Here is a 27,252-nt window from a genome sequence, read left to right on the forward strand (position 1 = left end):
GAACTGGCTTACGAAGTCTGACTAAATATGACTCATTCCTCCTGACTATTTCTCAGCCCCTCTGTTAATAGACAGGCTGACAAACTGACTTGATAATCCAGCTTTCTCGCTGGGACAGGTAGTCCATCCAATTCCCAGTTGTTTTTGTCTGCTTTACCCTCCTTCTTAACCCAGCAGCAGCTTACTGACTATTCACTGAACAAGACCCTTCAAATTTTGCCTTTCCTCCATTCTTGGAATGCTCTCTGTCTTCCATTCTGACTATTGACTTCCCTGGCTTCCTTTAAGTTTTAGCTTAAATCCCACCTCCAGAAAGTCTATCCCAACCCATCTTGACTGTAAGGCCTTTCCTCTGTTGAATATCTCCAATTTATCACGTAAACACACACATTCACACACACACACACACACACAAACACACACAGTCATACATTCTTGTTTCTACAAAATTGTTTGCATGTTATGTTCCCCATTAGACTTTGTTTTCCTTGAAGGCAGGAACTGTCTTTGCCCTCTTCTTGTGTCCCAAGCTCTTAGCTACTACCTTACACATGATACCTCCTTAATGGACGTTTTTTGACCTACAGGGACAATATACAAACTGTACAATCAAGATACATATATATGATAAATTGGGAACAAGTGAGAGATAGAAGTCAGTAGAATTAATGGGGATTCGTTGGAAAGATGAAAAAGCAAAGGAACAGACACCATACCTGATGAAGTTCCTCATAAGTTAAAAGCAAGAACTTCTCCGAAATTCTCATGGGCAGCCATCCCCTGATGTGGTCAAACCAGTACCGAAACACAACTTGAAATGAAATGGCAAGGAGCCCAGGTCGTCTGTTTCATAGATTCACAAAGTGTTCACTTCTCCACGGACTTGCTGAGAAACAGTCATGGACAAAGGAGCAACTTCTGCTCTTACGTGACTTTGAAAATCATTTCACATCATTTGAACACCAATAAAGACCAAAGCCTGAACTAATTAACCAGACAATCGTTGCTTTGCTCTAAAATTGCCATTTCCTGTGTCAGCATCTTTAAGACCATGTCAGGGTGACCAGGGACATTCTTCCTGTTTGTAATGACTGAAGTACAGGATGCCTGGAACTACACCTAATCTTGAATAATGAGACTTCTCTTATTTTGGTATCCTACGGATATCCTGGAATTCTAATTTCAGTGGACACTGTCAACTGTCTTGTTTTATTCTATTTACAATTTATTCAACTAAGAAAATTCCTTCTTATGATATGGTTGAACATATACGGACATGATCAGTCTGAGGGAAACAGATATCCTGAGTTTGGATTGTCCTAAAACATATACACAGGCTTGTCATTTTTTTTATCAGGCAGTCAGATTTTACGTGACTCCAAGCAGGCTTGTATTCTGTGAGCTCTAAGGGAATTAAACAGTATGAATTTACATATCACCTAGTCTGTCTGCCTCTTTTCACCAAAGTTTCAGGTCAACAAATACATTCTGTAGTGGGAATGGTACATGCTTCTCAGTCACAGAGCAATGTCACCCAACAGAAGCCTAGCTGGGTTAGGATCATGAGGAAGTCACTGGAAAACTTGGGCCAGATACTGTTCTCAGCCTGCGGGATCTTGGCAAAGAATGTGGACCATAAGGGAGATGTCAGATTCACTTCAGTGGAGCAAGCAGCAATTAAATTTTACCGTTGAGGAGGTTGGTGAACGAGTAATGTACATTTCAGTCCAGACCCCTGAGCTGGTCTCTTGACACTGTGCTTTTCAGAAAGAGCTGTGGTTTTAGATACAGAAGGTGTGGGATCCAATGTGGGGCAAATATGCAATTTCTTGGTTATATAAGTTTGGAAAAGCCACTTTCCCAGTCTGTGTCCTCACCCCTCTTCTCTAACATGGGGGATACAGTCCTAGTCCTGTCTCTTTCCCTAAGCTCTTGGGAGGATTGTGCCTCCCAGCAAATGGATGGGAATCAATCAAATAGAAACTTTCATTATGATACCAAAAGGAGGAAGGGAGAAAGTAGAGAAAAGGCATAAGGAAGGGAGGTAGGATGTGGTTCCACCATTTCTTCTTCACTCACCATTTTCCTGCACAATTTTCTCAAAGAAATTCTCAAAACCTGAACATGACTGAATAGTGACATTTTATTTCTAAAATGGTATGAACAACAAGGACATCCCTTGAATTCCTGGCAACATAAATAATGTGAAACAGAAATAGAAACTATGGGAGGTCAGCACATCCATTTTCCTTCCCCATGGAGCTTCTCTGGTAGGGAAAACATTGGACCTGCTCCTTGAAGCTCTTGTCTCCTTGCACTCCTTACATGTCCAGTGTTTAGCCCAGTTCTTGCCATGTAATATTTATTGACAGACTGACTAAATGATCTCTGGCAGTCGTTGCTAATGGGCAGATTCTTCTGTCTAACTATGCCTCATCTGCATGTAACTGCTGAGTAAAGTGGACCACCCATGTTGGGAATATTTCATCCTTCTCCTACAGGCATTAGGACACCTTCTCACTTTCTGGGCTGGCTTTCCTTTCCCCAAGTGCTCTCTCAATGGGAGTTCCCGGTTCCCAGAGAAAAATCACTTTGGAATTAGGATTACACTTAGATTCTGTCAGCATCCTAGGATTGATCCTTTTCCAGGGAAAATAGTTCTGTCACTTAACACTTTACCGGATCACAAAAGGCATTATAAAGTGGTCATTGCGAAAAACAATTTGGTCCTGACTAAGAAGCAGACTGATGAATCAGTGGAGTAGATGAGGTACACAATGCATTATAATACATTACCATAGTAATCTACTGTTTGAAAAACTCAGAGGTCCAAGCCTTTCAGACATGTTCATTATTTGACAAAAATTGCTCCGAAAATTCTCAAACAGTAAGGCAGAGACTAGGTATAGACCAATATTTCACACCGTATACCAAGGTAAGTTAAGAAGAGTACATCATTTGCACCTAAAGGGTGATACATAAGCAAATTAGGAGTGCAAGGGAAAGTTTACCTTCCAGATCAATGGAGAAGGGAAGAATTTAGAACGAAACAAGACAGGGAGAGAATTACAAAATGTAAAATGGATAATTTTGACATCATAAAATTGAAAAGGTTTTGCTCAAACAAATTCAATGAAAACAAAATTAGAAATAAAACAGAAAGCTAAGGTAAAATAACTACAACAAGCATCTATGATAAAGGCCTCACTTGTCATATATATATACATATATGTTTACATATATGTATATATATGTGTGTATATATATATGTGTATATATATATATATAGACAAATGAGTCAAATTTCTAAGAATAGAAGTAATTCCCACATTGCTAAATGGTCAAAAGATATGAAAAGTCAGTTTTAAGATAAAGAAATTAAAGCTTTCATCAGTCATATGAAAAAGTGTTCTAAATCATTATTGATTTGATAAATACAAATTAAAACAATTTTCAGGTTTCATCTTAACTTTATTGGACTGGCTAATAAAAAGAAAAGAAAAATAAGAATCATTGGAGGGGAAGCTAATGCACTGTTGGTGGAGTTGTGAAGTGATCCGATCGTTCTGGAGAGCAATTTTTATCTATAGCTAAGAGACCAGAAAACTGTGCATAGCATTTCGTCAGACAATGCCACTACTAGGGCAAAATCCAAAAGAGAAAATAGGGGAAAGAAATTGTGCACAATTGTTTATAACAACTTTTTTGTGGATATCTATGAATTGCAAATTAAGGGGATGGCCATCAATTGACAAATGGGTGTGATATATTTTTGTAACGGAATGTCATTGTCCTATAAGAAACGGCATGTATGATAATTTCATAAAAACAGGAAAAATTTTCACAAACGGATACAAATTGAACAGAACCAGGAGAATACTGTACACAGTAATATTAATAACAACATTGTACAATGAAAAACTGTGAATGACTTAACTTTCCTCAGCAATACAAAGATTCAATAATATTTGGAAGGACATACAATAAAAATTGATATCCACATCTAAAGAAAGAACTGACTTTTTAAAATACAGACTGAAGCATGCTATTTTTCTTTCAATTATGTTCCTTCCTTCGTTCTTCTTTCTTTCATTCAACTTCTTGCACAAAATGTCAAATAGGGGAATATTTTACATGGTTGCACATGTTTGACCTGTATCAGATTTCTTACTATCTCAAGGAGTAGGGGAAAGGGAGACATGGATAGAATTTGAAACTGAAAATTTCCATTAAAAACTAAGTGAGCAAAAAAATTGTTTTTTTGCAGAGGAGGTGCAATTAATATGGTCCAGTAAAGGCAAGGAGTGACCTGGGCTCTCCCCCCAAACTCTTGAAATACCTCCAAAAATATAACCCTAAACAAATTCTAGAGCAGCAGAACATGCAAAAAGAGGAAGTGAGACAAATTTCCAGCCCAAGACAAGTTGGAAAGGAGGGAGAAAAGGTCTGTTTCACCAGAGTAGGAAAAGATAGTAGTCCAGCACAGTTACATCACCACAGACCAAGGTCAGTGAACCTGTAGCAGGTGTCGTGGTGACTGAATCAGTGGCAGAAGTGGCAGTTTCCAGACCTTTCAGTCCATAGACACCAAAAACCACTTGAAAAGTCAGCAGAAAGCCACTGCTGCACCTGGGAGGGAATGGAACACAGGCCAGTGAAAGCCCCATCAGCACAGCCCTGCACTTAAAAAGGGAGAAGCTGGTCGTTGGGGTGATTGAATCAGCAGTAGCAGCAGCAGAGTTGCTTCTGAAACTCTCCGTGCGAAAACAGTAATGAGTGTCAATCAACTAGTCAGAAGGAGATTACAGTGGTCTTTGTGCTAGCACTGAGGCAGTAGTCTGCTGCTTTGCCCATACTTAATCTGGGTTGCACCCCTGAGTGACAGTCTCAGGGAAGGGAGAGAACTAGTGTAGCAGAGATTATAGCATCTGTAGAGGGGGTACCCTTGTCACACTTCCAGGGCAGAAAAGGGTGCTTGTGTTCACTCACAAACCAAAGCAAGGCAAGGATAGAAGTAAACACCTCTCCTGAGATCCTACCACCTTGGAAGAACCGAAAATTTACAGATCCCCAGAAGTATTGTTGCAAACAGCTGAACAAAACCCCTGAACCTTGGGAAAGTGCACAATCCACCATGAAAACAGAGCCCTATTTCAAGAAACAGTTAAAAGTCTAGCAATTGGCTGGGGAAATGATGAAAAAAGAGGAAAAAATCTGCTGATAGAAAGTTACCATTTTGAAAAGGAAAATGAAAACAGACTCAGAAGAAGACAACAAAGTCAAAGCTCCTATATCCGAAGCCTCCAAGAAAAATATGAATTGATCTCAGGCCATGGAAGAGCTCAGAAAGGATTTTAATAATCAGGTAAGACAAGTAGGGAAAAGAGAAATGAGACTTCTGCAAAAAAAGTCATGCAGAAGAAGCAAAATTGACAGATCTCAAATTGTATTATAAAGCTTCAATTATCATAACCACTTGGTACTGGCTAAGAAACAGCAGGGGAGGTAAGTGGAATAATCTAGATACTCAAGACACAGTAGTCAATGAATATACCAATTACTGTTTGATAAATCCAAGGACCCCAGCTTCTGGGATAAGAACTCATTGTTTGACAAAAAATTGCTAGGAAAACTGGATAACAGTGTGGCAGAAACTAGAGATAGACCAATGCCTGACACTGTACACAAGAATAAAGTCCAAACGAGTACACGATATAAGTGTAAGGATTGATCCAATGGACAAATTGGTGGAGCAAAGAATAGGATATTTATCAGATTTATGGAGACAGGAAAAGTTTTTGACTAAAGAAGAAATAGAACGCATTTTGAAGTGCAAGATGACTAATTTTGATTACATTAAATTGAAAAGTTGTTGCACAACCAAACCCAGTGCAACCAAGCTTCAGAGGCATGCAGAAAACTGGGAAAGAATTTTTGCAGTTACCATCTGTGATAAAGGCCTCATTTCTAAAAAATATGGAGAACTGAGTCAAATATACAAAAATACAAGTCATTCCCCAATTGATAAATGGTCAAAGGATATGAACAGGCAGTTTTCAGAGGAAGAAATTAAAGATATCTATAGTCACATTAAAAAAAATGCTCTAAATCAATATCTATTAGAGAGATACAAATCAAAAAACTCTGAGATACCACATCACACCTATCAGGTTGGTAAACATGATAGAACAGGAAGATGATAAATGTTGGAAAGTATGTTGGAGAGTTGGAACAATAAATCATTTTTAGTGGAACTGTGAGCTGAACCAACCATTCTGGAGAGCAATTTGGAACTATGCCCAAATGGCTACAAAAATATGTGTACCCTTTCACCCAGCAATACCACTTCTAGGACTGTATCTCCCAGAGATCATAAAATTGGGAAAGGTCCCACTTGTACAAACAGATTTATAACAGCTCTCTTTGTGGTGGCCAAAAACTGGAAGTCAAGGGGATGCCCATCAATTGGAGAACGGTTGAATAAATTATAGTATATGAATGTAATGGAACACTATTGCACTATAAGACATGATGAACAGGAAGACTTCACAGAGGATTGGAAAGGTTTATATGATCTGATGCAGAGGGAAGGGAGCAGAATCAGGGGAACTTTGTGCACAGCAAGGACCACAGTGTGAGAGCTTTTTTCTGGTAGACTTGGAACTTCATTACAGTACAAGGCCTTGAAAAGATTCCCAATGGTCTTTTAAGGCAAAATGCCTTCCACATTCAGAGAAAGAGCTATGGAATTTAATAGTAGAATGTAGCAGACCACTTTCTTTTGTATTACGTTTTGGTTTGTTACATGATTTCTTCCATTCGTTTTAATTCTTCTACACAGCATGACTATAGTGAAAATGTTTTTTAATAGGAATGTATGTATAGAACTCATATAAAATTGTATGCCATCTCGGGGAGGGAGGAGAAAGAAGGGGAAAAATCTAAGTTATATGGTAGTGATTGTAGAACATTGAAAATAAATAAAATTAATTTTAAAAAATTTAAAAAGAGAAGCAGAATTGGCCAAATGAAAAAGGAGATCCAAAACATCTCTGGAGAAAATAATTCGTTAAAGATCAGAGTGGAGCAAATGGAAGCTATGATTTTATGAGATACTAAGAAACAATAAAAGAAAACCAAAAGAAATGAAAAATAAAAGACAAAATATGGAGGAACAAAGAAAAAAATAGAAAAACAACTGACCAAGAAAGTAAATTCAGGAGAGATAATTTTCAAATTCTTAGATACCTGAAAGCCTTGATACAAAAAGCAGCCTAGCCATCATATTTAAAGAAATTGTCGGGGAAAACTACCCTGATATTTTAGAACAAGGTATTAAAAGAAACCACTGGTCAGCTCTAAAAAGATATCCCAAAAGGAAAACTGCCCGAACATGATAGCCAACTTCCAGAATTCCCAGAATAAGGAGAAAATGTTGCAGGCAACCTGAATTCAAGCATGGTGGATCCACAGTCAGGATAACACAATATTTAGCAGCTTTTACATTAAAGGACAAGGAGACATGGAATATGACATTCTGGATATCAGAGAAGACAGGAAGGCAACCAAGAATCTCCTAAGCAGCAAAACTGAGTGTAATCCTTTGGGTGGGAAGGAGAATTCAACGAGATAGAGCATGTTCAGTTATTCTTGATGAAAACACTACAGCTGAACAGAAAATCTGGATTTCAAATTCAAGACTGAAGAGAAGCATAAGACTATAGAAAGGAAAGGGAAATCATAAGGAAACTAATACTGTTAAAAATGGTTATATTTCTACATAGGAAGATGATATTTGTAGTTCATGTGAAGTGGACATCATCCTCCTCCCCCCCCCCCGGGAGCCCCGGGTTGACAAATGTCTGTTGAGTTTCTAGGCAGCGTTGGGCCCAGCCACTTTCTTTTGTGCCGCCTTGCCTAGCAGCGCCTAGTAGCGCCCCCTTCTGTTGTAGCAGCCACTCTCTGTTGTGGCCCTTGGCCTAGGAGCCCCTAGTAGCCCCCCTCTCTGTTGTGCTCCTTTGCCTAGGAGCCCACTCTGTTGTGCCCCTTTGCCTAAGAGCCCACTTTCGGTTGTGCCCCCTTGCCTAGCAGCAACTTGGAGATATGTTTGCTGTCAAGGCTGTACTGGGAAGTGCCGAAATACTTAAAAGGCACACACACACCTTGTTCGGGGATGTCTTCTCTGGGTTTCCATGAGACAGCCACTGGCTAATAAACACGCTCCCAAATTTTCAAATGACTCTTGCCTGTGCTTTGTCTCGATCCGTCCATTTCCCTTGGAGGCCCCAGCGAGATAGCCTTTGGCTCTGTGCTGCCTGTGCTTTTTCTTGGTCTGTTCAACTGAGACAGCCTTTGGCTCTGTGTGCACAGGCACCTGCCTGTGCTTTTTCTTGGTCTGTTCAACCGAGACAGCCTTTGGCTCTGTGTGCACAGGCAAACCGTCTGCCTTGGACTACTGGACTGGGCTTTGACTTCGGGGGGGGGGGGGGGGCCCACCGGGCTTGTTGTTCCCCGGCCTCGATCTCAAAGCACAGCCATGAGAACCAGGCTCCTGGTAGCAAAATTCCTCTGATCTGGCCATTTTGAGCGCCCTTTCTGTCTTAGTGAGTTCTCTTGTAGTGGCCAGGCTGGACGCAGGGGAAACGCCCTTACTGACCTGCATGGGATGCCGCGTGAGAGTCCTGATCTGGCTCTCCTGTATTTTGGGTTTTTGAGAGTCCTGAGTGCTTGACTGAGTCTGCATTCTGCATTTTGTCTGTCTCCTGTTTTGCGTTTTTCTTTGAGTCTGGATTGTGTAACTGTGCCTATCCGTGCCTCTTGTTTTGTGTTTTTGTTTGAGCCCCAGTTTAATCGGACTTTGTATCTTACTCTCCTTTCCCGGTCTCATGGGCCAAAAACAATCAGGTCCCGAGACCCCGTTGCAATTCATGTTAAAATGTTTTAAACATTTCCAACAAACTGCAGCTGGTTATGGGTACGAAGTCTCCAAGGAAAAAATTAACTCTATTCTGTCAACAGGAATAGCCCACCTTCGGGGTGGATTGGCCACCAGAGGGGACTTCTGATAAATCCATTGCAGGGCGGATGCGGATTTGATTCCCCGTCCTAACTCTAAGGTCTCTCTAAAGCCTCCCCACACACGGATAAGACCAGTACTTCACTCTTTCCGCTTCGACAGGTCCCACCACCCCTGGGGACCGTTCGCCCCTTTATGGTGTACGTCCCTTTCTCTACTATATGGGATACAACTAATAGTTATTCTGATCATATTTTAAGTGAAACATGTCCCTCCTAATCGGATGTTTAAGACAGGTCAGAATTTGTAGTATTATTTGACACGAAGACAAATTGGGAAAATGCATAAATCAAAAAATGAAAAGAAGTCACCTCAGAGATAAGGCTTTGAAACTCCCAAGTGGAAAGGAGGAGACTAGGCGCCACTGGAATTTGTTCCACAGCATCCCTCACTTCCACTTGCAGTTTCACAACTTTTTCTTTCAAAAACATTTTTAAGGAGTGGACACAGATGCAAAATTTTCTTGAGCAAAAGTTAGAACCATCGCGATTTTAATTTTACTCTATAATCCAGAAATGGTGTTAGAGAAAGCAATTTGTAATCTGAATTTTGTTGAAACTAAAAGATGTTGGAAAAGTTGTGTAAAGTCAGTTATGCTATTTAGAAAACCAGGTATTTTCACCTTTGCCTGTTAAAGAAGTTACAGCTAAAAATTTGCTGTTTTAATGCTAAACCTGAAATTGTTAATTGATTACTATGTGTGGAAAGAAATGAATGGAGTAATAATTTATTTAGACTGGTTCTGCCCATTCAGAACAGTCCTCCTGCATGTTTGGGGTTGGCAGGCATGGGATACATACCCATTCCTTTTATTTTGTAAAACTGCCAAGGCCCCTTTCATGTGGACAAGGTCATCAGTCCTAAGAAAATTGTTTGGCTTATATAATTCATAAACAATGAATGTGACTTGCTCAAAAGTTGTAATATACAGAAAGGATTTTTAACAATTGGCTTTTATATCAGGACAAGTTTTAAATTTGAGAAGGAAGGATCTTAAATGAAATCTCTTCTGTATGTGAGTCCTGTTAATCTTCATTGCTTATTTCAACTCCATGGGAATACAAATAACTGTATTTGGCTTTAAGTTGGGATTAGTGAAATTTGCTGTTTAAGGTAAAAGCATTTGGGACCATAAATATTTTTGTTTAAGTTTGAATTCGGGTATAGTTGTCTGCATTAAATCAGTATCTTAAAGAATATGCCACAAGATACTCAGAGGGACTGTGATCCTGCATCCTGTATTGTTATCAGGTGAAATTTGTATCTAGAGAGGAAACACCGAGGGGCCAATGCTAGACTCAGTCTAGGATGGGATCCTCCTGGTCTGTTTCCCCACTGTGTCCTTTTGTAAAGGAATGTTTCCCACCTGACTATTCCTGAGTCTGGCTATAATCCAGATACTGCATGATTAGAAAACTTCACTTCTATCTGAATTCAAACAGAGTCAAAGATATTCCTTAGCCAATGTGAAATTATAGTCATATCAGAAACCTGATTATTGGAACTTGCTATTCTAAGATTTCATGGGACTATTAACTGACTGTTCTTCTGAGTCTAACTCCAGGTATGGATAGCAAGAAAGGTGGTCTGATCCTCTGATCCATGATGCCAGTAAGCCTGTGAGATGCTGGTATGAAGTGCAAGAAGTGATCTCATGGTAAAGTTGGGAGAACGGCTGTTCAGCCTGGGCTGAAATAGGATTCTCCTGACTCAATTTCCCCACTGACATGTGGTGGATTTTAAGCCTGGCTGAATGCCAGCTGACAATCTGCTCCTGCCTGGAAATGACACGAAGTTAGGGAGATACTGTTTCCCTGCAATGTTCCTACTCTTAGTGGCAATTTCCTATAGTCAAAAGTTTTGTAAGTTTAATATCAGATTTATGTAATAACAGATTGTTGGTAGGGGAACGTCTGAGGTTAAGTCTAAAATTAAGCTATCAGGTTTAGGACTTTAGACTTAATAATAAATTAAGGTTTTTTTTTAATTTCTAGTGATAGTGTAGAGACCATCGGGTTAATAAGGCTTGTGCGGTTAGCATACATAGTTAATCATTATTTTGTCTCAGTTGGTTAAAAGAGAAATGGTTTATAGCTTATGTTGTAAATGCTTTAAAAGATCTGAATGTATGATGTAAATACTGGGTTCCAATGTTGATTTCGTAAACATGACAATTGGCCAAAGTCCCAATTCTGAATTTATGGAATGATGAGTATATAAAGCTTAAGGATGGTCATGTAAAATGGTAGTAAGGTCAATTTTGTAAGAGACTGGACATCCGAATTTCTACAAGAAGGTAAAGAATGTGCAGAGATGCTGTGCTGAAGATGGACTGAAGGAGCATCTAGATCAGAAAACTGCATCAGATGATGTCCCTTCCCAGATGAGATGGAACCTCTGAATGGATAATTCATTGATCTACATTTGTATCTTAAATCTCTGTGTCTGTACTTATAACATGGGATAGTCCCCTTGTAAATGTATTCATATAAAGGGGATAGATGAAGGGAAGAATGTATAGGGGAAAGAATGTGAGGATTGTATTTAATTTTAGAGATTGTCCATGTTTTTGTCCAAATTTGGTCTTCTCTTTTAAAAGTACGAAGGAGACGAAGGAGTGGCATTAGAGTATGGAAAGTGAAGGAGATCAATTAACAGATAACCTGTATTAGTAGTGGTTGTGGAAAGTCTTCAGAAAATTTCTCTTCCATGAGGCCTTTCTCCTTGGATACCTGAGTTTCAGGTATCCAGGGCTTGTCGATGGTCAGTTGGTATCCCCCCCGCCTTACCAGCTACCAGCTTCCTTTGTGAAAGTGCTGTGGGCTGTAGCTGAAACTTGGAAGTTGCCCAAATCTCCCCATTGTTTGTTGTACTGCTGCTACCTCAGCACTACCAGTTCTTCCTTCTCCCCCTCCCCTCTTTTCTAAAGCCACATCAGCAGTTAAGTTAGATATTAGATGAGGTAATTGTATTGGGATAGGTGAGGATTTCCCTGGGTTTCCATAGTTTTTCGTGCTTAGATTGTGAGCCTGCCACTGAGCCAATGGAAAGGTGGGATAGTGGGGAGGTGGAATTCTTTGCGTTAGGGTATACACCTGTCTCTCGGTCTTCAATATTTACGCCACCTGGAGAGACCAACCAGAGATCCCCTTATGCTGAGAAATTGTGCTTCAATTTCTGTATACCCCTTTGGCCTCTAATGAGTCCCCCGTTTACATGAAAAGGGGGAAGTGAAGTGGACATTATCCACCACCACCCCCCCCCAGAGACCCAGGTTGAGAAATGTCTGTTGAGTTTCTAGGCAGGGTTGGGCCCAGCCACTTTCTGTTGTGCCCCCTTGCCTAGCAGCAACTTGGAGATATGTTTGCTGTCAAGGCTGTACCGGGAAGTGCCGAAATGCTTAAAAGGCACACTCACACCTTCTTTGCGGCTGCCTCCTCTGAGTTTCCATGAGACAACTGCTGGCTAATAAAGACGCTCCCAAATTTTGGATTGCCTCTTGCCTGTGCTTTGTCTCGGTCCATCCATTTCACATGCAATGTTTCTCATTATTAGGGTAGTTAGTAGGAATATATATAGACAGAGGGCACAAATGTGAGTTGAATATGGTGGATGATATGTAAAAAATTAAATTAAGGGATGAGAGAGAAATGTAAGGGAAGAAAGAGAAAGGAAGAAGTGGAATGGGGTGTAACAGTAATTTAAAATGGAAAAGTCTGTCTATTTAATTAATAGGCTCATATGGTCTGGTTTGATGCCCTGGAAGCCTAGGTCACATGTGGTGGGAGAAGCTTGCTGAAGAGGTGGAACAGAAAGCATGGGGAAGAACCAGGAGGAAAGAAGTAAGTGGGGTCAGGTCAGAGGGGAAAGAATACAGGCCAGCTGACAGAGGCCCAAATGACACATTGTGACAGTTGACAATTGAGAAATCCCTGGCTGGGGGAGGGGAGTTTTGAGAACGACTTTACCTTTTGCAAAGAAGTTTATTAACTTCTTGGTCAACATGATGGACTTTGCTTTCTGGTTCGGGATTTGATTTTCTAGTGCTTAAGTAAATGTTTTTCTTCTTCCTTTTATATGGAGAATCCTATATTTTTTTCTTTGAGAACTACACTGTCATGATCATGGTCAACACCAGTGCTGTGCATATTATTGTGGCGATATGTTTGACGTCACGAACAGGATCGCGAAGTCTCTATCTGGAGTCAGAAATGATTTAGAGGAAGACATTAATATACTAGGATGGGAAAATATTCTGTTTTCCTCACTAACAAGGGAGTGGGCTGAAAGTACTGGACTAGGACTTGTGAAAACTGGGAGGAGAGGTTACAGGAGGAGGAACCTGGAGATTTGGAAAGATATTTGCAAAGAATACCAATAAGATCAGGGAATGAGTTGGCAGGAGTAAGTAGTAGAAGCTGGATTTTACTAACAGCTTAACGTATTATGTGTAGAAACAGAGATGAGCTGCTTGAGAAAAAAAATCAGGTAGGCAAAGAGTACAAGAACAGTTTTGCTGGGTCTCAGGTAGAAGGAAAGGCTGCTGATTTCACTCAGAAAAAGCTGAAGGCTAACAAAAGAAATTCACGTCTGATCTTTGTACAGACCCAGCCTAGTTGCCACAGTGACAAAGGAAGTGAAATAATTTGAAAGGAAGAAGTTTGTCATTCAGAAGTATGCCCAATAGTGAGACAGAAACAGGAGAACTAAGGAGGTAACAGTGTTTAGGGAAATAATTGAGAATTTTACTCAGCAGGAGGTCACAGAAATTTTGAGTAAATTCACCCAAAGGATGGAAGAATCGTTAATATCTTGGATGGTGAGAATCAGTGACGAAGAAGTTGGAAGAATAGCTATTGATTCCGTAGCCTGTCTGAAATTGATAGGTATTAGTTAGAATCCTTTTGTACACGAACTTTTAGAGATTATAATAATCAAGGAGGTAACAATACAATTAATCTGTTATCTTTGGCTGCAGAAGGCTGCAATAGGCAGTATCCTACTGACTCTATGTGCACTAGTGGAGATGGACCCTGGTATTTAGTTAGGGACTGTATAAGAAAGTTAAAGTACTGAAGACTGCCATAATGATCAGAAATGCAGCTGCATACTATGATGTGCCTTTTGCAGTTTACCATAGGAATATAATAATGAAAATGTCTCCTCCTACTTACAAGCACTTGATTTTGACTCAAATAATTGAGGAAATATGGCACCCTCTTCAGAGGTGGTGGACAAGATGTCACAGTTAGGTGACTTAGGAGACTGAGAAAGAGACAACATTGTTAGAGAGAGAAGAGTAAATAGCCAGTGGATTCAAAATTAGAAAAAAATGACAAGGAGAGAATTGTTTCCTGCTCTATTGAGATCAGGGGTAGATTGTAGAAGCATAAATGGTATTCCAACTAATGAACTGTGAAGAATGTACTGAGAAAAGTGACTTGATGCTAGATGAAATAGGGAAGTAAGAACTACTCATATAGAGGCTGCTGAACACTTGTACCTAAGTTTGTAGCACCTTCAGGGAGAATAGGAAGTTGACCAAACCCCAGCTCAGATTACGTATAGCAGCTCAAGGAATACATTTGTTCACTGGAGTGATATATTCTATCAAGGAGAAATTATTGTAACTTTCCAAAATTTAGGTGATGGACCTGAGTGGAGCAGGTATGTTTAGCAAAGACCATCAGAGAGTAGAACAGGTATATTTAGAAAACATCTCTCAGGGGTCCCTTGTGTCAGCTCCGTTTGTCTCACCCAATCCTGAGAAACCAAACTATAGAAATTCTGGTTTTTTTCTTGAAATTCTTATTGTGCTACGAGATAGTCCTTGACAGAGACTACCTTTACTCACTCCCTTATCTCCTTTCCTAGACATTACTCAATGCTACATGACAGTCCTTCCACAGAAGTTGCTCGCTCACTTACTCCCCCTTTTCTAAAAGCTACTCTTGTATACTTATTCCTTCTTGCTGGGGTAGGTTTTCCATGGATAGATTGTACCTTAAAGGATCAGGCAATGGACTAAGAGGAAGGGGGTTAGGGTGGCGGCACTGTGCAAAGGGTCTAAAAAAATTGCTGTGCAGGTCATACCCTGGACCTCCTCAGTCATTGCCATCTTGAGCACAGGCGGGAGTGCCCTTTCTCGAGAAATCTGAATGGATATCTTTCCCTTTTACTCCTTTGGTCAAGCCTAATAATATTAAGGGAGTCGTCCCACGCAGTTTTGGTGAGTTGGCCAGGAAACTTGCCTTTTCATTGGAGTTTCTCTGGTACCAACTTGGAGGCAGACACCACACCCGGTTTCCTGGTGGCTCGCAAGCCTGGTGCCTGGGGAATCCTCCTTGAGAAAAGAAAGTCCCTAAAAGAGTCCTTGACCCAGCAAAAACGAAATAACGCAGCTCCAGAGGTAACAAAGAAGTCATCAAGGCCACCAGATGAGAGTGAAACCAAGTCGGTATCGTGAGTTTGTGCAAACAAACCCCCACAGATAAGCTAGATCTGTGAGATTTGGCACTCTAAGTGGTTAGAGTGCGTAAAACTTGCCTAGTCAAAACCAGTGAGCTCCTGGATAAGCCTCCCACCTAAGAGGTTAGAGTCCATAAGGTTTGGGTAGAAATAGCCCTAAACTCCCACTTAAGCGGTTAGAGTCCATAAAGATGGAGAAGACTACCTAAGGAAAGTGGTAGCAAGTTACTTGATGTGCAGCCTGATAGTCCTCTTGGGTCTCAACTTAGTAATTGGAATGAACTACCAAAGTATAAGGGAAAAGATAAGAAGAAAATGATTAAGTATTGTTGTTTAATTTGGGCAGGCACTCAGCTTGGAGGAAATGTCTTCTGGCCAAAAGAAGGATCCTCCAAGGACTGGGTTTGCCAAAAATTTAAACCTATATATACACTTTTTTTGTTGAATGTTTTCTCTGTATATGTTTCGTTGATATTTCTGTGTGAATGAAAGTCTGTGTCTCTATTTTATCTGACACTTTGTAAGGTTGTAAATTTAACCAGCTAGCCAGCAAGAGCAGAAAGGCTGAGCTGGACTGTCCTTGATGGAGGGACAGGCAGGGAAGGAATTCAGCTTTTTCTCTCAGACCAAAGAAAGACAGGCTAACCAGCACTTAACCATTTCCTGCCTCACCCAAAGGAGAAATTTGTGTGTAATGGGACACAACAGAAAGGTAATTGAATTCGATCTGGTCGTATTTGTAATTGTGAATAGGTGAAATGTGTCACTCTTAATTTAATGTTTAACATAGGCTATCATTTATGAAAGTCTGGTGGAAGTAAGTTGAAGATCAGCAAAGAAAAACATGTCACGCAGGCAACTTAGAAGAAGTGCTGAGAGTTTTGAATTTAGGTTTAATAAGGTCTTGAAGTTAAACTTGGTACTTTATGTTCAAATTGGGTCAATATAGCAGATACCAGACAATGGGTTTTAAATGGCAAAAATAAATAAATAAGAAGAAGAGGTTTTTCTGGGGTTTTTTAAAGTGATTACATTAGGATAAGAAAATAGGTTTTTATTTATTTTATTTTGCAGAGGGGGAGGGGAAGAAATGTGACTTTCTTGAATGTAAATTGATAGACATTTAACTCGCTCTAGTTTTTAAGGTTTGGGGTACGACCAAATTGTTAGGCATTTTATTTTTACTTGGAATGTAAAGAAAAAGAAAGATAGTCTGAGTAAAAGCAAAGAAGAAAAAATAATGGTGTGACAAAACTAGGAGATGGGAGAACAACAGCCTCATGTGCTTTCAGCCAAGCCCTTCCCCATATCAGTTCAGAAGGTTTGGGTATGCTGAGAAAAAGAAAATTTGTGATTTGATTGGAAAACTGACAGAAAATTATTGTGTTTGCTTTTAGTTGTTGTCCTTCATCTTCAAAGAGGACCAAAATGACATCACCACTGTAAAGTGAAAGTTCAGTGTGTGAATGTGGCTGATCAAACCAATACGAGCTTGGAATACCCTCCCACAGGTTGGGCACAGACAGTCTGTGTAAATATTTGGGGTGGATATCCCAAATTTGGGCATCCTGCGCTTACTTTGTGCTGTCTCAATTCTGCTTTGCTCAAAGAGCACAGGACCCTTTCTGATGTGGGCATACCATACTGAGCGGTCCTGTGCCAGTATCTCCAGTGTTGGACAGTCAAATCCAAAGTTCTTGAGAGAAACCTCGAGAGTGCCCTTTTTCATTTATTCTGGTCAACATATGATCACCCGCCCCTTTCAAGTTCTCCATAAAATGGCCTTTTTGCAAGCATACATTTTGCATTCGAAGAACGTGGCCAGCCCATCAAAGGGGTGCTCTCTGAAACATAGATTGAATACTTGACAGTCCAACTCGAGGAACGACTTCAGTGAATGGTACCTTATCCTGCCAGGTGATCCTCAAAATCTTCCTAAGACATTTCAAATGGAAGTGATTTAGTTTCCTGGCATGGTACGGGTAGACTGTGCATGTTTCACAGGCATACAACAATGAAGTCAGCACAACGGCTCTGTAGACCTTCAATTTGGTAGTTAGTCTAGTACCTCTTCTCTCCCAAACTTTTCTTCAGTCCCTGCCAAGGACTGAGCTAGCTCTAGCAATGCGTGCATCAATCTTATTGTCAATGTGTATATCCCTGGAAAGTACACTACCAAGGTAAGTGAACTTATCCACCGCAGTCAAAACATGTCCATTTGTTGTAACTGATGGTTCCACGTATGGATGGTGTGGTGGTAGCTGATGGAGCACCTATGTTTCTTGGTGTTAATTATTAGTTAATTTGGTGTTAATTATTAGGCCAAAATTAGCACAGGCAGGAGAGAATGTGATTGGCAATTGTTAAAATTAAATGAATTATTGTTTCCAAGTTCCCTGCTTGGAGGGTAAGTCAAGTCCACCTTGTCAATATTGCTTCAGAATGAGTAAGATCGTTTTTTACCAAGGCTAAAGACAGTTAACTTAAGCACATTAGAGGCTAACATAATTTTAAACTTTTTCAGAAAACGAGAAAAGTTTTTTTACTCTATCTGATCAGGTGAAAGAGTGTGCCCATGTGGTGGGAAAGAGATGAGTTACTGTGCAAAGTGATGTGAAAATGCGTTCCCCTGAATGGGTTAATGTTTTTTTTTAAGTCTTAAGTAAACTTAAACAGATTTAAATTTTTAAGTAAATCTAAATATTGTTATATTAAAAATGGAATTGTTAAATTAATGATGAACAGATTTAAAAAAGCTGTTAGAAATTCTGTGCAAGAGTTTCAGTGTTGTAGAATTCCTACTGACAAAATGAAGACCATAAAAAAAATCATATATTTGTATATATAGGTGTGATTTTCAAGCCAGTTCCATCTAAGTATGTATTAAATATGTTAAGAGGTGTAGGGTGTGTTCAAGGATGGCCAGCACCTTTGGAGTAAAGGTTGCCGAGCCTTTTTCGGGGCTTTTCCACTTTTGGTGGTCACCTGTTTCACCAAACTCTCACCTGTGGCTCCAAGAAGCTGCACCATGCGCTGCGATCACATCACAGTAAACCATTTTGGCAGACAGGTCAAAACAAGTTGAGGGTAACCAAGGTTTCCCAAACCCATTCGGGAGGTATGGAGGTGTCTACTACAAGCCTGTGAAGACTTTCTGTGGTGGAATGGGCAGGTGAGAATAATTTGTTGCAACGGCCATCAAAGAGGCTGATGCAGGTATTGTGGAGAGGTGGAGGAAAAACGAGGAAGAAAAATGAGAGTGATGCAAGAAAATCATGACAAAGTAGTCAAGAGCTGGTTAAAGAAAACCCCCAAAATGCTGATAATACTTCATGGAAAATATGAGATTTCAATGAAATAGGCAACTTCCAAGCATTTTTGTTGAAAATGCCAGAACTGAACAGAAAACTTGACTTCCAAATAAAAGAATCAAGAGAAACATACAGAGGTAAACAAGAAAAAGAGGCCATGAGGTATTTATTGAAGCTGAATTGTTTACATTCCTACATGGAAAGAGGATATTGATAGCACCTGAGACTTTTTTCAGTATTAGGGCACTTAGAGGGAATATATATGTATATGTGTGTGTTTGCATATACGTGTACACATACACATATATATGAATATATAGATATATATTTATGTAGATACATACACATGTGTGCGTATGTGTATATACATAATATATATGTGTGTGTATGTATATGTGTATATACATACACACACACACACACACATATAGTGAGAGAGAGTCTTCATCAGTAAATGAACATTGCTATTTCCAACTCTATTCCTCCCCAGAACTCTCAGCTAAGTCTCATAGTCTGTGCTTACTCTAGTATTAATGTCTCGCGGAATTATAAGCTTGTCCTCTTTTGGCACCTTGATGATAAGGGATTCTAGGTCTTCATACCATAACCCAGTAAACCAATTAGGTAGATGGGCCAAACCAGGTTGAGGATAATCAAGGGAATTCAAACCTGTTAAAGAGTTAGGGGGTGTCTACCCCAAGCATGTGAAGGCTTCCCCTGGTGGAATGGACATATGCATACATTGTGTTCCAACTGCTATGAAGGCAACTTAAGGAGGTGATGTGGAGCTCTTAGAGCTTCGTTAGACCCTGAAGACGCCAAGGTCATCCACTGCATCCTGAGCAAACACCAGCCATCTTGACTCTGTCCTGCCACCGGACTATGATGACTCTGGAGGAAAAAGTGAGGTTGATGACTTCGCGCAAACTCTGTCTCACTTAAATTCAATTCACCAACAAATCAAAAAACATCATCCATAGCATTTCAGTATTATGCTTGACTGACTGAAATTGTCCAGGTTATATGGCAAGAGGAGGTTATCCCCCAGGAGTTCAAGGATGCCTCCGTTGTTCATCTCCATAAGGGTAAAGGGAAGAGATTATCCTGCGACAATCACAGGGGGATTTCTCCCTTAGTCATTACTGGAAAAGTTCTTACTAAAGTCCTCCTTAATAGGCTGATCCTTCACCTGGAATATGGTCATGTACCTGAGAGCCATAGTGGCTTCAGACAAGACTGAGGAACAGTCAATATGGTGTTTGCTGTCCGACAACTCCAGACAAAATACCAGGAGCAGAACAGACGTATGTACACAATGTTTGTAGATCTGACCAGGGCCTTTGACACTGTTAGCAGTGAGGGCTTCTGGAAAATTATGTCAAAATTTGGTTGACCAGAGAAGTTCATCAATATTGTATGTCAATTTCTTGATGTCACATTTGTCTGGTTTCTGGATATTGGACAATGCTCTCGTGCCTTCCCAGTCACCAGTGAAATAAAATAGGGCTGTATGCTTGCTCCCATCCTTTTTAACATGATATTTTCAGGCATGTTGACCAATGCTTTCAATGAGGATGAACATGGCATTAAGGTCAACTACAGTACGGATGGCAAGTTCTTGAATTTGAGAAGGCTACAAGCAAAGACCAAAGTGGAGGGAATGTTGATGAATGATTTTCTCTTTGCAGATGATTGTGCACTCAGTCCAGAGTCTGAAGCTGAGATGTAACAAACTGTGGATCAGTTCTCTGCTACCTGTACAATTTTGGCCTGTTTAACACCAAGAAAACACAGATGCTCCATCAACCACCACTACACCATCCATACGTGGGATCATTGGTTATAACAAAAGGAGAAGTTATGAATGCTGGATATAAGTTAACTTACCTTGGTAGTGTACTTTCCAGAGATGTACCCATTGACAATGAGGTTTATGCACGCATTGCCAGAGCTAACTCAGTGTTTGGGAGGTTCTGAAGAAACGTTTGGGAGAGAAGAGGTATTAGATTGACTCCAAAACTGAAGGTCTACAGAGCCGTTGTGCTGAACTCATTATTGTATGCCTGTGAAACATGAACATTCTACCCATGCCATTCCAGGAAACTGAATCACTTCCATTTGAAATGCCTTAGGAAAAATCTGAGGATGACCTGGCAGGATAAGGTACCAGACACTGAAGTCTTTGCTCGAGCTGAACTGCCAAGTGTTCAGCCTATGCTTGAGAGAGCACAGGTCTGATGGGCTGGCCACGTTGTTCGAATGCAAAACGTACGCTTGCCAAAAAGACTATTTTATGGAGAACTCGCATGGGGCAGGTGATCCCATGTTGACCAGAAGAAATGATACAAGGGCATTCTCAAGGTTTCTCTCAAGAACTTTGGATTTGACTGTCCAACATGGGAGATACTGGCACAGGACTGCTCAGTATGGCATGCCCACATCAGAAAGGGTCCTGTGCTCTTTGAGCAAAGCAGAATTGAGACAGCACAAAGTAAGCACCAGATGCCCAAATTTGGGATACCCACCCCAAATATTCACACGGACTCTCTGTACCCAACTTGTGGTAGAGCATTCTGAGATCATATTGGTCTCATCAACTGCAGGCGGAGACACTGAAATCTTGCTTTCTCATGGAGATCATTTTGGTCCTCCTCAAAGACGAAGGACAACAATCATACCGAGTACATTAAAAAATTTATTTCTGGGAGTAAGAAGAAAGTTTGAAGTAAAATCTTTTTTGCTATGAATCAAGTCTTTACAAAATTATGTTTGTGAATGGAAGCTTGTGGGCAAATGTGAAAAGGCCTTGGTTTTTAGATCTTTTGTAATTTTTGCCAATTAGGTTCATGAGGGTCTTGTGATAAATTGCAATGTGTTCTTAAAAGAGAAACATATTTTTGTCTGAAGTAATGCTTTGTAAAATCTCTTGTATGATTTTTGGAAGGCTTACCCAATTTGTTTTTGTGAGTTAATTTGTTCAGTTCCCAAAAGTTCATCTTTTACAAAATTGGGAGAAATTTAGTTTCTCTAAAGAGCTTAAAAAGAAAAGGCTCATGTTCTTTTGCATCACTGTTTGGCCTCAGTATCCTCTGGAGGACCATGAAGGATGGCCCATTTTGGGGACTTTAAAAATAAATATTCTCTTACAGTTAGAATTATACTATGTGCCCAGAAGGAAAATGGGTAGAAGTTTCCTACATATTGTCTCTTATCGAGCTCTCACAACCCTGTTCTCAGGAGAAATTGTGAGATTCTCACAGTTAGAACTGCCCCCCCACCCCATTAAAGAGCAATGGGGGTCAACAGGATTTGGTCCTCTCCTCCTCCCCTGGCCCAAGTATGTGTTTTGCTGATGTGTGACCCTCTGCAGCCCCTCCTCCTGAGGTGAAATCCTTTTAGGCCTCAGGTCCCTCTCCCACGGTACTCTCTCGGGAATCTCCCCTGTTGACCCCTGTATTTCCTCAGCGGATCTTTCCCGTGCCACCCAATCCCTTGACTTTGCAGCCTAATCTGATCCAAGTACCACTCCCCAGTCCCTTCCTCACAAGAATGGAACTTCCTATTCCCACAGTGCCCCCAGGGCTTTTCCCCTGAGGGAAGTTCCTACTTCTAGTGGAAAAATTAAGGCAAGGAAGTATCTAGGTTCGCATATACACGCAGCCATGGATAGAGGGTGAAGGGGGATGAGTCGGAATGCAGAAGTCAGTCAGTCGCTGTCTGCACTTGGTAAGACAGCCCATTCTGACATGAAAATGCAATTGATTTCAACTGAAGTTTATTGTTCGTGTTTATGGCTAAAACAATTTGGTTATCACTTATGGAAATTGTAAGTTTGTTGTTTGTAGTTCTAATACTAAAACCTAAAGTTGGTACACTGTGTGTGTGTGTGTGGAAAGGAGGAGTGCTCAGGCTAGTCAAAACGTACAGCCCCAGCAGCTAAGGAGATTGTACAAAGAACTTGCTTTGGAGGGAATTTGAATATGTGAAGAAATGATCTCCAGTGATTGATTATTTCTGAGTCTGGTTGTAAAGTAGAGCAGATATCTATTTGGGTTTTTGGTTTTCATCTTTATGCCATGTTCCTATAATCAAACCAGATAGTTTAAGATGTAAGCACAAGGCAAGTAGTGCAATCTTACTGTTTTCAATTAATTGGATAGATGGGTACTTTGGTGTATATGGGACATTCTTTCTGAATGTTATAGGAATAATTAGGTAAAAGAAAGGAAACTAAAGTATAAATGAAATGTTGTTTCATTGTTCCACAGAGTAAGACTGGAATTTAAAATTAACTGTAATTGTGTGAAATTGTTGAGATTGGGGGGGCTTGTGATTTAAAAATAGTGACATGTGGAATCCTGCTCAAATGAATTCAACCCAAGCTTTCTTTCACCTAAAAAAAGGTCAAAGTTTCTTATCTTATCGACAGAGGAACTTAGGAGAGAGTCCAGAGGTGGCCCAAGGTGGTCTGGGGGTTCCGGGGATGATCTTGGTGGGAGTGGACAGTAACCTGGAGATTTGGATTCATACAATCCAAGATGGGAAATAGAACAGAGATTTGGGCATAATGATAAGGAAGAATTTATGGGCCTCTAGAGAGCCAGACCAAGTAGAGAAACCTAAGGAGCTTTCAAAGTGAGGTTTTTCCAGGGACCTTTTAGATAAATGGAACTAAAACTCCTTTGCAGCAAGGGGCAAATGTCCCAATTTGGAATATGGTCCTTACCTCTTATAATATGATGTAAAAGCAATTGGTATTAAAACAATTTACTGAATCCAATTACTGAGACTAAATCAGAGACAGCTTTAATTAGGGGAAAAGAATTTGTGTAGCTTAGAGGCAGGTAAACTCTGGTAATATTTGGCATTAATGGAAAATTAAATGATTCTGTTTTGATTTGAATTCATTTCATGAACATAAGTTGAAGTTAGTGTTTGAAGGTCTATGCGTAGCTCATTCTTTTAGCATGAGCAGGGTTATAAAGGGAGAGAGAAGCTTGGCAAACATGTAAATTTGGAACAATAACGTGGTTTTAATGATAAATTTCATTTTGATTATTATTTAATCAGGAATTCGAACACGTATACAAAGGCACGCAAGCTATTTAAGACTTTCTTCCAAAGATGTTCCTTAGCCAATGAGAGATTATAGTCATATCTGAAACTGATTATTGGAGTTTGCTATGTTAAGATTTTATGGGAGTATTAACTGACCATTCTACTGAGTCTAATTCCAGGTGTGGATAGCAAGAAACCATTGATCCATGATGCCACTGAGCCTGTGAGATGCTGGTATAAACTGCAAAGGGGATCTCATGGGAAGACTGGGGAAAGAACTGTTCAGTCTGGGGTAAGGTAGAATTTTCCTGACTCAATTTCCCTACTGACACCTGGCAGACTTTAAGCCTGGCTGGATGCCAGTTGACAATGTACTCCTGCCTAGGCTTGACATGAAATTAGGGAGAGGTTCCCCTGAAATATCCCTACTCTTCATGGCAATTTCCTATAATCAAAAGTTTTGTAAGGGTAATACCTGATCTATTAAATAGTAGATTGTTAGGAGGTTAATATCTACGGTTAAGTTCAAAAATTAAGCTATTAGGTTTAGGATTTGAGACCAAAAATAATAAGTTATAGTCTTTTAATTCTTAGTACTAGTATGGAGACAATCAGATCAAAGGATTGTGAGATTAGCATACGTAGTTATTATGTTGTCTCAGTTGGATAATGTGAATTTCTTGAACGTGACAACTGACCAAAGTTCCAATTTTGATTTTGTAAGAATGGTAAGTGTATAAAGCTCAGGAATGGTCATCTAAAATTATGTTGTATTAAGGTCAGTTTTGTAGGAGAGTGGACATCTGGATTTCTACAAGAAAGCAAAGGAAAGAAGATGCTGCGATTCTGTGCTGAAGATGGCTTGAAGAAGCATCACGTGACCAGAAGTTGGAATTATTTTATGACATGATATGTACTGTGTTAATAATGACTATTTAGTGTATTTATCTAGATACTGGAGTCTGTTATTGATTCTATCGTGAAATTTCATGAAGGGGACTGCCCCTCGCCCTACTCCCATAATTTGTCAATGCATCAGTGAGACTCACACTCGAGTGAAGGGACTGGTGCCAACTCCGACCCAGTGGACGGTGGCATCACAATATCCTGGAACCTTAAAATTTGAAGAAGGGGACGGAATCCTTCATGATGGAAAAAATTGTTGTGGCTTTATTCTTCTTCTTCATTGTTGTACCTTTTCTTTGTTTTGCTCCAGGTATTTTAAAGTATATGGGAAATGGTGTGAGGAGTGTTCAACTGAGAAATAAATATCTTACCTTTCCATGAAAAAAACAAGAGGGTTTGAGTGAAACAAGTATATTTAGTGAAGACCCCTCAGGAAGCAGAGTAGGTATATTTAGTGAAAATCTCTCAGGGCCCTTGTGTCAGCTACATTTGTCTGACCCAGCCCTGAGAAACCGAACAATACAGATTCTATTTTTTTCCTTAAAATTGTTTTTGTGCTATGAGATATTCCTTGACAGAGACTACCTTTATTCACTTCCTTATCGCCTTTCCTAGACATTACTCAATGTTATGAGACAGTCCTTCAACAGGAGTTGCTCACTCCCTTACTCCCATTTGTTCTCAAAATTACTCTTGTACACTTATTTCTTGTTGCTGGGGCAGATTTTCCGTGGAGAGACTGCACTCTAAAGGCTCTGTCAGCGGACTAAGAGGAAGGGGGTTAGGGTGGGGGGATATTGTGGTCAGGGTGTATAAAAGCTGCTGTGCAGTGCACACCCTCGCCCTCCTCAGCCATCGCCATCTTGAGCACAGGCAGAAGTGCCCTTTCTCGAGAAATCTGAACAAATATCTTTCCTTTGTACTCCTTTGGTCAAGACTCTAATTTGTTTAAGTGAGTGGTCCCACATAGACCCATATGGTTTTGTAAAAATGATAGGATATTTCAAGTGGTAATTATTCTTTATGAAATAAGACCACTTGCGACAACTTACCGTCCTTCTGAAATAACTAATAGAAGAACTGAAGAATTGGGTTCTACTCATAGAATAAAATCGGAAGCTCAATTATGGGTAAAAACAGAAGCCAGATGATGTTCCAAAGGCAGCGGAAATTATAGCACGTAGGAAACATAGTACCACAACTGTTGTTTTTCAGGAGAGGGTGATCACCAAATTGTACCCTTCAGTTATATAATCTACCATGATTGAGACTATGACGTGGGCTCATGGACTCCAGAATCACAGCTGACCCTATATCTACCCTGCTTCTGATTATTGTTTCCTTGTTTTGTTTATTTATTTGCTTGTCTTTTGTCTTTTCATCTGTTAAACTCGTGTGCTACATTTGTTTTCTATAGGCTTAATACCCTCCACCTGCAGATGCCTGATCTTTTAAGTAGAATATCATGTTATATTAATGACCTTGATGTGTCATCTCTGGACCTGAATTTGGCCAAACTTCAGATGCCAGCTGAAGAGCTGACCTCTCAAATGGGAACTCTAGAGGCATGGGCAGCTCTACCTCTAATCTCAGCAGGAATTAGTAGTGTAAGAAGAGATTTTCATGCCTTACTCCAATATTTTGGGCCCCATTTCTGGCAGAAAATCAGGGGGTCCTTGTAATACCAGTTGTCCCACCAACCTATGTAATAAATATGAAAGACCTTGGGGCTGCAGGTAACAACAGTTAAAAATGGAAAAATCTTTCTTTTTAATTAATAGGCCCATATAATCTACTTGTATGCCCTGGAAGCCTGGGTCACATATGGTGAGAGGAGCTTGCTGAAGAGGTGTAACGGAAAGGGTAGAGTGGAACCAGGAGAAAATGAATGAGTGGGTCAGAGGGGAAAGAACACAGGCCAGCTGATGCAGGTCAACTGACACACTGTGACAGCTGACATTGAGAAAGCCCTGGCTGGGAGAGGGGAGGTTTGAGAATGACTTTGCCCTCTGCTGTGATCACGTTTATTATCTTCTTTATCACCATGATCGATTTTATGTTCTGGTTTTGGGAGCTGACTTTCTGGTGATTAAATAAATGGTTTTATTCTGCCTTCTATACAGGTAGTCTTTTACATTTTGTGATTGAGAACTACGTTAGAATATTCATAGTCACCACCAGTGCTGTGAATATTGCCTTGACAATACATGGGGTGAAATATTTCATTTAAAAGAAGCATGAAAAAATTTTTGCAGTGGAGGAGAAAAGGGGATTGTGGAAGGGAGTGAATGACCCTTACTCTCATCAAAATTGGCTGAAAGAGGGAATAACATACTCATGCAATTGTGTATAGAAATCTGTCTTAACCTACCAGAAAACCGGAGAGGAAGGAGAAGACTGGGAGTGAGAAAGGAGGACAGACTGGGGGAGTTG

The 27,252-nt window shown here is 40.1% G+C and overlaps 1 protein-coding gene and 2 long non-coding RNA genes across 8 annotated transcripts in view; 1 reads left to right on the top strand and 2 right to left on the bottom strand.

Moving 5' to 3' along the window:
* LOC140508098 (sulfotransferase 2A1-like) overlaps nt 1–8,793 on the bottom strand; it is a 31,302-nt gene extending 22,509 nt beyond the window's left edge. Inside the window, exons 1-2 of one of the 4 annotated variants that reach the window (XM_072615864.1) lie at nt 8,163–8,438; nt 717–886 (exon numbers count right to left, since the gene is read on the bottom strand). Coding sequence is in view for 2 of the 4 variants with exons in the window: in XM_072615862.1 (XP_072471963.1) it covers nt 8,657–8,750 (94 nt within the window). In the remaining 2 variants the exon portion in view is untranslated. Of the gene's footprint in view, nt 1–716; nt 887–8,162; nt 8,439–8,656 lie in introns of those variants that run through there. The other 3 variants (XM_072615862.1, XM_072615865.1, XM_072615863.1) reach the window with 3 other exon arrangements.
* The window catches only part of LOC140508119 (uncharacterized), a 72,146-nt gene extending 51,387 nt beyond the window's left edge, over nt 1–20,759 (bottom strand). Inside the window, exons 1-2 of the long non-coding RNA XR_011968297.1 lie at nt 20,743–20,759; nt 18,550–19,746 (exon numbers count right to left, since the gene is read on the bottom strand). This is a non-coding gene — a long non-coding RNA (uncharacterized lncRNA). The remainder of the gene's footprint in view (nt 1–18,549; nt 19,747–20,742) is intronic.
* The window catches only part of LOC140508122 (uncharacterized), a 125,811-nt gene extending 98,872 nt beyond the window's left edge, over nt 1–26,939 (top strand). The window contains exons 1-4 of one of the 3 annotated variants that reach the window (XR_011968304.1): nt 21,051–24,210; nt 25,130–25,260; nt 26,237–26,426; nt 26,601–26,939. This is a non-coding gene — a long non-coding RNA (uncharacterized lncRNA). The other 2 variants (XR_011968303.1, XR_011968302.1) reach the window with 2 other exon arrangements.
* The last annotated feature ends 313 nt before the right edge of the window (nt 26,940–27,252 follow it).

Source organism: Notamacropus eugenii, chromosome 5 (assembly GCF_028372415.1).
Source record: "Notamacropus eugenii isolate mMacEug1 chromosome 5, mMacEug1.pri_v2, whole genome shotgun sequence".
Classification (NCBI taxonomy): Eukaryota; Metazoa; Chordata; class Mammalia; order Diprotodontia; family Macropodidae; genus Notamacropus; species Notamacropus eugenii.